This window comes from Plasmodium gallinaceum, assembly GCF_900005855.1.
Source record: "Plasmodium gallinaceum strain 8A genome assembly, contig: PGAL8A_v1_53, whole genome shotgun sequence".
NCBI classification, from domain to species: Eukaryota; Apicomplexa; class Aconoidasida; order Haemosporida; family Plasmodiidae; genus Plasmodium; species Plasmodium gallinaceum.
Window position 1 is genome coordinate 323,149 of NW_021628210.1, and position 11,148 is coordinate 334,296.

Sequence of the window (11,148 nt, forward strand, 5' to 3'; positions counted from 1 at the left end):
TATATCTAATACAAATTTACATATTTATTAATAAAAAAAAATAAAAAAAAAAAAAAAAAAAAAAAAAAAAAATAAAAAAAAAAAAAAAAAAATAAAATACATACATATATATATATATATATTATACATATTTTAGAAGTAACATTATTCTATGTTAATTCTATTTTTTTTTTAATAGTAGAATCAATAATTCTAAATAGTTTTATATTATTTAGTATTATTTTTTCTATTATTATTTTATATTGATTCTTGTTTTAAAAACAAAAAAGAATTAATAATTTTTATTAGACGCATATTAGTTTATTTATATTATTATGTATTAATTCTTTTTTGTTTTTAAAACAAGAATCAATTATTTTTATTACATTTATATTATTACATTTATATTATTATATTTATATTATTACATTTATATTATTATATTAATGTTATTATATGTTAATTCTTTTTTTTAAATATAAAAGAGAATTAAAAATTATATTATATAAATATTGTAATATTAATTACATTTTTATATTTATTATATTAGAAAAAATAATATCAGAAATTTTTATTGGATTTATTTTTTCATATAAATATTATTATATATTAATTCCTTTTTTAAAAAATAAAAAAGAATTAAAAATTTCTATTAGGTGATTGTTATTATATTATTATTAAAATTACCTTAATTTTTTTTTGCATACCTAAAGTATCTTATTATAATATCTTTAAATTAAATAAAAATGGATCAAAATATTGGAGAAGAATTTTTTTTGAATAAAAATATGGAAGATTTTAACAAAATAAACAATTTAATTAGCAAATTTTATGAAGTTGTAAAACTATATCTATCAGTAAAAGGGAGGTTAAAACTAGAAAGTATATCTGTGCATAATAAATATTTAATTAAAACCCTTAAAAATATTATTTGTAATACAATTAATTTATTAAAGGGTAATAAAGATGTATTAAATTGTGTAAAGAGAGTAATTGATATGAGAAATAAATCATATAATAATGAATTAAAAAGTGTTAAGTTTTATATTTCTGTATCTACTAAATGTATGCAATTTTTTAAAGAATTAGAAAAAAGTATAACAACATGCAAAGAATTAATTATTTTTATATCAAATCAATATGATAGATTGAGAAGTGAAAATGAAACTAATGATACATATGATTTGTTTTATATAAATAATAATATTTTAGAGAAATCTAATATTATTAATAAAAACTTTTTTACAAAAAATGATGCACTGTTAAATTTAAATGTGAATACTTGCATAAATGTTGAAGGATTTTCAAGTATTAAAAACGGTTTATTTAATTATAAATTGTTTGTTAGGTTATTAAGTAAGGTAACGAATTTAGGAAATTTTGGTATGTCAAAAAAAATTAAAAAACATAAACCCCTTTTACTTCTGAATAGAAATTTAAAATTTTGTACTTTAAATAAATATTGCAAAAAATATGTATCTCATTCATTAATAAGCAAAAAAGAAGAAAAAATTAATCTTGTTTTATTTAACAATAATAATAATAATGTATTCAAGATGAATAAAAACAAAGAAATGAATTCATTTTATTCTTTTAATAAAAAATGCAGTAAAGAACAATCATCTAGTGTGCAAAACCTAAAGAAAAAAATTGTAAATTCCTTACTTAATGAAAAATATCATATTGAAAGTCTATCAACTCCAAGTAAAACAAAAGGAAAAAATGTGCTTTTCTCGTTAGCTGATGTAAAAAAAAATAACAAAAAATCTTCAAAAATAAGAAAAATAAAAGAAAAAAAAGTATCTCTCTCTACTAATAAAAATAATATTGGGGAAATATTATCAAATATTGTTGAAGTTAAGGAAGAAAATATACTTTCTATTGCTAATGAAAATGATAGTGATGAAATGTTATCAATTGCAACTGAAGTTAAGGAAGAAAATATACTTTCTATTGCTAATGAAAATGATACTGAAGAAATTTCAACAAATTTGAATGAAATAAAGAAAGAAAATATACTTTCTATTGCTAATGATATTGACAATGAAGAAATATTATCAAATGTAGAGGGAGTAAAAGAAGATGTACTTCCTATTACTAATGAAATTAATAAAGAAATTTCATCAGATATTGTTGAAGTTAAGGAAGAAAATATACTTTCTATTGCTAATGAAAACGATAATGATGAAATATTATCAAGTGCAAATGAAATAAAGGAAGAAGATATGCTTTCAAGTTCTAATGAAAATGTTAATGAAGAAATATTATCAAGTGAAAATGAAGCAAAAGAAGATGTACTTTCTATTGCTAATGAAAACGATAATGAAGAAATATTATCAAATGCAACTGAAATAAAGGAAGAAGATATACTTTCTATTGCTAACGAAATTGATAATGATGAATTATTATCAAATATTGTTGAAGTAAAGGAAGAAGATAAATTTTCTACTGCTAATGAAAATGATAATGAAGAAATATTATCAAATGCAACTGAAGTAAAGGAAAAAGATACATTTTCTACTGCTAATGAAAATGATAATGAAGAAATATTATCAAATATTGTTGAAGTTAAGGAAGAAAATATACTTTCTATTGCTAATGAAATTGATAGTGAAGAAATATTATCAAATGTAGATGAAGTAAAAGAAGATGTACTTCCTATTACTGATGAAATTAATAAAGAAATTTCATCAGATATAAATGAAACAAAGAATGAAAATGCAGTTTCAATTGCTAATGAAAATGATGCTGAAGAAGTATTATCAAATATTGTTGAAGTAAAGGAAGAAGATACATTTTCTACTGCTAATGAAAATGATAGTGAAAAAATTTCAACAAATATAAATGAAGTAAAGCAAGAAGATATACTTTCAATTTCTGATGAAATTCATAATGGAGAAATTTCAACAGATATATATGAAATAAAGGAAGAAGATATGCTTTCAAGTTCTAATGAAAACGATAATGAAGCAGAAGAAGATGTACTTTCTATTGCTAATGAAAACGATAATGATGAAATATTATCAAGTGCAAATGAAATAAAGGAAGAAGATATGCTTTCAAGTTCTAATGAAAACGATAATGAAGCAGAAGAAGATGTACTTTCTATTGCTAATGAAAACGATAATGATGAAATATTATCAAGTGCAAATGAAATAAAGGAAGAAGATATTCTTTCAAGTTCTAATGAAAATGTTAATGAAGAAATATTATCAAGTGAAAATGAAGCAAAAGAAGATGTACTTTCTATTGCTAATGAAAACGATAATGAAGAAATATTATCAAATGCAACTGAAATAAAGGAAGAAGATATACTTTCTATTGCTAATGAAATTGATAATTATGAATTATTATCAAATATTGTTGAAGTTAAGGAAGAAAATATACTTTCTATTGCTAATGAAATTGATAGTGATGAAATATTATCAAGTGCAAATGAAGCAAAAGAAGATGTATCTTCTACAGTAAATAAAAAAAAAAGACTATTAAATACAAATAGAACAAAAAAAAAAGATATAAAAGATCCATTTACTAGTAAAAAAGTTAATAAAGGCAGCTCATTAAAAAAAAATAGAACAAGAATTATAAATTTACTATCTATTCTTTATGATGAGAAAAATAACAAAGATAAATCACTTAAATTAAATAGAAAAAAGGTTATATGCATGCTATCTTTTCTTTCTAGTAAAAAAATTAATGAAGATAAATATTTAAAAACAAATAAAGGAAAAATTATTAGATTGCTTTATTCACTTTACAATAAGAATATTATTAAAGATAAATTATTGGAAAAGAATAGAAAAAAAGTTATAAGCTTACTTTTTATACTTTATAATAAGAAAAGTAGCAAAAATAAATCATTAAAAACAAATAGAAGAAAAATTACAGATTTACTATCTTTACTTTACAGTAAGAAAAGTAACAACGACAAATCATTAAAAACAAATAGAAGAAAAATTATAGACTTATTATCTTTACTTTATAGTGAGAAAAGTAACAAAAATAAATCCTTAACAAAAAGAAAAAAAAATATAATAAAAGTTCCTTCCTCAAATAACAGTAAGAAAAATAATAAACAAAAAACAGAAAAGGTAAATAAAAAAAATATTAAAAATTTACTTTCTTTATTATGTAATAAGAAAAACAATAAAAAAAAACCAGTAAAAATAAGTAGAAAAAAACTTGAAAAATATGTCTCTTCATTTCTTTCTGGGAAAGGTAATAACAGAAAACAATTAGATATAAAAGGAAAACAACTTCAAGATATTTTTTTTTCACTTAATGGTGAGAAAATTAATAAAAAAAAATCATTAAAAGCAAATAAAAAAAAAGTTATAATAGATTCATCTTCTTCAACAAATAGTGAAAAAGATACTATAGATAAATTATTAAAAACAAATAAAAAAAAAGTCATAATAGATTCTTCTGCTTCAACAAATGGTGAAAAAGACACTAGAGATAAATCATTAAAAACAAATAAAAGTGAAGTTATGGTAGATTCATTTTCAACATATAATGAGAATAAAAGTGTAAAAAAATCCTTAAAAGCAAATAGAAGAAATATTATAAACGCTCTTTCTTTAATTGATAGTGATAAAGATCATAAAGAAAAGTCATTAAATGCTAATAGAAGAAATATCATAAATGCTCTTTCTTTGATTGACAGTGATAAGGATCATAAAGAGAAATCATTTAAAGCTACTAAAAGTGTTATTGATGATCTTTCATTAATTGATAGTAAGAAAAGTAACAAAGAAAAATTATTAGAAATAAGTAATGAAGATGAAATGAATATTATTACTTTAATGAATGAAGAAAAAACATTAAAATTAAACAAGAAAAAAGAAATTAACATATTTCCCCCATCTTTCAGTAAAACAAATAATGGAGAAAAATCATTAAAAAATAAAAAAAATGAAATTAATATGATTTCTATGATAGCTAATAATAAAAATTCTTCAAAAACAAATAAAGTAAAAGAAATATGTGATGTATTTTTTTCTATTATAAATGAGAAAAACGGTAAAGAAGCAAAAGCAAAAAAGAACAATAAAAGTAATAAGACAAAAAGTAAAACTATAAAGAAAGAGTCTTTAAGTTCAAACAAGAAAAAAAACAAAAAAATGAAATCAAAATTTGCTAACAAAGAAAAAAATAAGGTACATAATAAGGCATATTTAAAAATGAATGAAGGAAAAGAAGCATGTGTTCTTTCATCAAGTAGTGATGAAGAAAATGATGATGAAATTTCCTTAAAAAATAAAAAAAAAAAAAAAGTAATAAAAAATAAAAATAATGCAAAAGAAACATCATCAAAAAGTATTAGCAAAAAAAAAAAAAAAAAAAATAAAATAGCAGATGAATCTTCAATTTTCTGTGAAAAACGCAAGGAAAAATCTAAGATTAAATCAAATGTAATAAAAGAAGATTTAGATATAAAAGTAGAAAATACAGAAAATAATTTACCAGCAGAAGATGAAGAAAAAGAAAAAAATTCAGAAAAAAATATCAATTTAGAAGAAGAGATTAATTTAGAAGAAGAGAATAAATTAGAAAAAAATGACAATTTAAAAGAAGTAATTAATTTAGAAAAAGAGAATAAATTAGAAAAAAATGGCAATTTAGAAGAAGAGATTAATTTAGAAAAAAATAACAATTTAGAAGAGGAAATTAATTTAGAAAAAAATAACAATTTAGAAGAGGAAATTAATTTAGATAAAAATAACAATTTAGAAGAGGAAATTAATTTAGATAAAAATAACAATTTAGAAGAGGAAATTATCTTAGAAGCAAATGATAATTTAAAAGATAATGGTGTAAATGAATGGGACAGTAGTTTAATTAGTGAGATTAGTTCATGCAAAGAGGATAATTCTTCATATGAGGAAAACGTAAATTTATATATGAGTGATTTGGAATATAATAGCAAGCATCAAAAACGAATTATGATTATTTATAATGAAGATTATGCAGATGATATAAATGATTTACAATATGCAGAAAATTATATGTTTCCTAATACTGGTGAAATGCCAGAAAATATTATGCTTAATGAATATAAAGCAGAATTATATAAAAATCCTATAAAATCCTCAAAAATAAAGCATTTAAAACGTATTGATGAAATGTGTAAAGCTAAATGGGAATATATAATGAAAACATTAAAATATATGAAGGATGTTATAAAAAGTTTTACTGATAATTGCAAGAGAGAATATAAAATATCTGAAAAGGTATCCAAATATCATTATTACAGTAAGAGAATTAAGAGTTTATTCCCAGAATATAGTTTTTCAACATGTAAACAAATATTTGATTCTTTCGAAAAATACTGTAAAAATCCTATTATTGAATTGGCGAGGGATGATTATATAAAAACATATTGCCAAGAATATAACTGTGAAAAAAAAGAAATATCAGATATGTTAAAAGGAGACATTCATTTAATTACAAATTTTATATACAATAGAATAGATATAATTCAATCATCTGATATGGAAGAAGATATTCTTGAATATAAGAAAAAATTTCATTCAAAACATGGAATTACGGAATACTATGATGATGATCATCCTTATATATATCAGTTGTTTAAAATAAATAAAGCTTTTAATCTTCTAAGAGAAAAAGTAGAATCATGTTTTTATATTATAAAGTATTATGATTATGAAATGGATAAAACTCTTAGAACCTTTTCAAGTCAACTATGTTATTCTTATAGAAGTATTCATTATTGGTTTTATAAATTAAGAAGAGTATGCATGGGTGTAGAGGATGATTGGGAATTACCATCAGAATTAGAATATGATAAAATTGAATCAAAATCTGAGGAAAAGAAAATAGATATTGAAGATACTACACTAATACATGTTTTATTAACATATAAAGAACGCCTCGAAGAAGGTACACTATGTCCCCATGATGAAGAAGACGAAACATCCCCTGAATCTCTTTTCAATGTTTATTTATATGTAACAATGTTGTATTCTCAAGTTTGTGATGCATTAATTAATAAAAATATTGAAATTACAATAATGGATGACATATTTAGAGTTATATGTTTAAAAAATTATGGAATAACTCCTGATGATGATATGATTGAAGATTTTAATTTGAGGATAAAAAAAAAATATCCATTTATGTCATCAGAACAACCAAAAACTTTCAACATATTAGTTCAAGATAATGTAAATAATAAAAATATAGTATCACAACAACCATTCCATGAAAATAACCAGATTAATAATGAATTTGAATTACAGGAAGTATCAACAACTATAAATAACGACGAAACAGAAGAGTGTAAATTTCCAACCTACGAAAGTGATTATAAAAATAATGAACAAAATTATGAATTCCCACCTAACACAAACTATTATGAAAATAATGAACAAAATAATGAATTCCCACCTAACACAAACTATTATGAAAATAATGAACAAATTCCTCAACATCCAGTTTATGGAAATGATGAAAAATTTTCAGATAATAAGTTCGCAATTCATGAAGATTGTCAGAACGATATAGAAGCTCAACAATTTTCAAATTACCGAAATGATGAAAGAATTCCAAATAATAGAGAATATTCAGATTACAGAAATTATCAGAACTCCCCAGATGCCCAACGATTTTCAAATTACGAAGATGATGAAAGGATTCCAAATAATAGAGAGTATTCAAATTCCAAAAATTATCAAGATTCCCCATATGCCCAACGATTTTCAAATTACGAAGATGATGAAAGGATTCCAAATAATAGAGAGTATTCAAATTCCAAAAATTATGAAGATTCCCCCGATGCCCAACGATTTTCAAATTACGAAGATAAAAAGATTCCATATAATAGAGAGTATTCAGATTCCAAAAATTATCAGGACTCCCAAGATTCCCAACGATTTTCAAATTACGAAGATAAAAAGATTCCAAATAATAGAGAGTATTCAAATTCCAAAAATTATGAAGATTCCCCCGATGCCCAACGATTTTCAAATTACGAAGATAAAAAGATTCCATATAATAGAGAGTATTCAGATTCCAAAAATTATAAGGACTCCCAAGATTCCCAACGATTTTCAAATTACGAAGATAAAAAGATTCCAAATAATAGAGAGTATTCAGATTCCAAAAATTATAAGGACTCCCCCGATGCCCAACGATTTTCAAATTACGAAGATAAAAAGATTCCAAATAATAGAGAGTATTCAGATTCCAAAAATTATAAGGACTCCCCCGATGCCCAACGTTTTTCAAATTACAAAGATGATGAAAAAATTCCAAATAATAAAGAGGATTTAGATTCCAAAAATTATAAGGACTCCCCCGATGCCCAACGATTTTCAAATTACGAAGATAAAAAGATTCCAAATAATAGAGAGTATTCAGATTCCAAAAATTATAAGGACTCACCCGATGCCCAACGTTTTTCAAATTACAAAGATGATGAAAAAATTCCAAATAATAAAGAGGATTCATATTCCAAAAATTATAAGGACTCCCCAGATGCCCAACGTTTTTCAAATTACAAAGATGATGAAAAAATTCCAAATAATAAAGAGGATTTAGATTCCAAAAATTATAAGGACTCCCCAGATGCCCAACGTTTTTCAAATTACAAAGATGATGAAAAAATTCCAAATAATAAAGAGGATTTAGATTCCAAAAATTATAAGGACTCCCCAGATGCCCAACGTTTTTCAAATTACAAAGATGATGAAAAAATTCCAAATAATAAAGAGGATTCAGATTCCAAAAATTATAAGGACTCCCCAGATGCCCAACGTTTTTCAAATTACAAAGATGATGAAAAAATTCCAAATAATAAAGAGGATTTAGATTCCAAAAATTATAAGGACTCCCCAGATGCCCAACGTTTTTCAAATTACAAAGATGATGAAAAAATTCCAAATAATAAAGAGGATTTAGATTCCAAAAATTATAAGGACTCACCCGATGCCCAACGTTTTTCAAATTACAAAGATGATGAAAAAATTCCAAATAATAAAGAGGATTTAGATTCCAAAAAAAATCAGGATTCCCCAGATGCCCAACGATTTTCAACATATGAAAATGATCAGAACTCTTTAGAATCTCATGAATCTTCAACATATGAAAATGATGAGAACTCTTTAGAATCTCAAGAATTTTCAACATATGAAAATGATCAGAAATATATAGAAGAAAATGAGGAACTTCAATTTTGTGGAAATGATGATATGTATATCTCAGAAACAGCAAAATTTTCAAGTATTGAAAAAAATGATGAAGATGATAAAAAAGAAGAATTAAAAATAGTATATCATGAAAATAATAAAAATGAAAAACAAAAAGAACAAGAACAATCAGTCGGCGAAATAACAGAATATTCAGAACAATCAAATTATGAGGATAGCGATGATGGAAAATTAGAAGAATTAGAACAGTCAGATGAAGAAAATAATGATAATGATAAAATAGAATTAGAAATGTCAAGTGATGAAAATAATAATGATCAAGACCCATATGAATTAGAACAGTCAAATTATAAAAATGATGATGATGAAAAACTGGATGAATTAGAACAATCAGATCATGAAAACAGCAATACTGAAAAAGTAGAAGAAATGCAAAAGTCAAATTGTGACAATAATAATGATAAGAAATTAAAAACATCACATTTGTTAATCAATGATGATTCTACCACTTTAAAGAAATTGAATAATAATAAATTCAACAATACATTAAAAAGAAGCGCTAATAATAGCATCTGCAATTCAAACAAAAGAAAAAAAAAATTAGACGAAGAAAACAAGCAATCATTATTTTGTGATTTTACGTTTAGTGAAAAATCTGTTAAGAAAGGAAAATGTGATAATATATCAGATATTAAAGGACAAAATAAAGATGAAAAGACACTTATATATACTAATAAAGAAAATAGTAAAGAATGTACTAAAAAAAATATATTAAGTGATAAAGGATTTTTAGTAAAAAAGAGAAAAAAAACTAATAGTTGCTTAGATAACAAAAATTTTAAAATGAGAAAATTTATAGGTTCTAATGACAAATTAGAAACAATGAATAATGATATCAAAAGAGTAAAAGGTGATAGCTTTATCAGTGGTATCCAAAAAGATGAAGTTGTAATATCAAATAACAAAAATATATTAGATAGAAAAAAAGTAAAAAATCTTTCTAATTTTAATAAAGTAATACTAATTAATAATAAAAAGTTAAGTAACTTTAATCTAAGCAAGGATAGAAAATTTATTAGAAATAAATACCATCAGATAAAAAGCAGAATTGTTAAGAGAGAAACTGAAACGAGGACAATTAAATCGAAAGTGCTTAATTCAATAATTAAAAAAAGTGTTAAAAATACAAGATCTATTTCTAAAAAAAACAAAATTCTTTTTAATAAGAAAAGGTTAAATAACTATAATTTGAGCATGAACAGAATGCTTAGTAAAAGTAAACATCAAATAAAAAAAAATACGGATAATAAATCAGAAGATATTACACCAATAGTTCATAATGAAGAAAAGCTTTTGAATAGTATGGAAAATACAAATACTTGCAATTTAAAAAAGGTACCTCTCAAATCGTGTCTAGTTAAAACAAAAACAAAAAAAACAGTAGTGAAAAGAGTTACCTTCGCATTGGATACATAAAAAAAACAAGAAAACCCTTGATATAATTTCAATAAAAAACAGGAAAAACAAAATATACATATATACATATATACTTATATACATATATACATATATACATATGTACTTATATACATATATACATATATATATAATAAAAAGAAAAAAAAATATATATAATATAAAAAAAAAAAAAAAATAAAATAAAATTTTATAATTGTTATATTTACATATTAGTTTATATTACCTTTATTATTTATATGTATATTATTATTATATATATAGTGTTTATCATTCTAATTTATATTTTCTTTATTATTATATTTTTATATTTCTTCATATCTATTTATAATTAGATTGTTATTATTATTTTTATAATTATTATATTTTTATGGCTTATAATTATTATATATAATTTGTTTATTAATATTATTATATATTTATTATATATCATTATTATATGTATATTTCTTATCACTCTTATTTATATCATCTATATTGTTCTAATTTATTTGTTTAGCATTTATATTTATAATTACTTTAT

At 22.3% G+C, this 11,148-nt stretch overlaps 1 protein-coding gene across 1 annotated transcript; it reads left to right on the plus strand.

The window, feature by feature from the left end:
• Window positions 1–725: 725 nt before the first annotated feature.
• PGAL8A_00073900 (conserved Plasmodium protein, unknown function) lies at window positions 726–10,625 on the plus strand (the record flags this gene model as incomplete). The annotated part of the gene is made up of 1 exon (XM_028675012.1): window positions 726–10,625. The coding sequence occupies one exon, from the start codon at window positions 726–728 to the stop codon at window positions 10,623–10,625; it is 9,900 nt and encodes a 3,299-aa protein (XP_028525857.1).
• Between the last annotated feature and the right edge of the window lie 523 nt (window positions 10,626–11,148).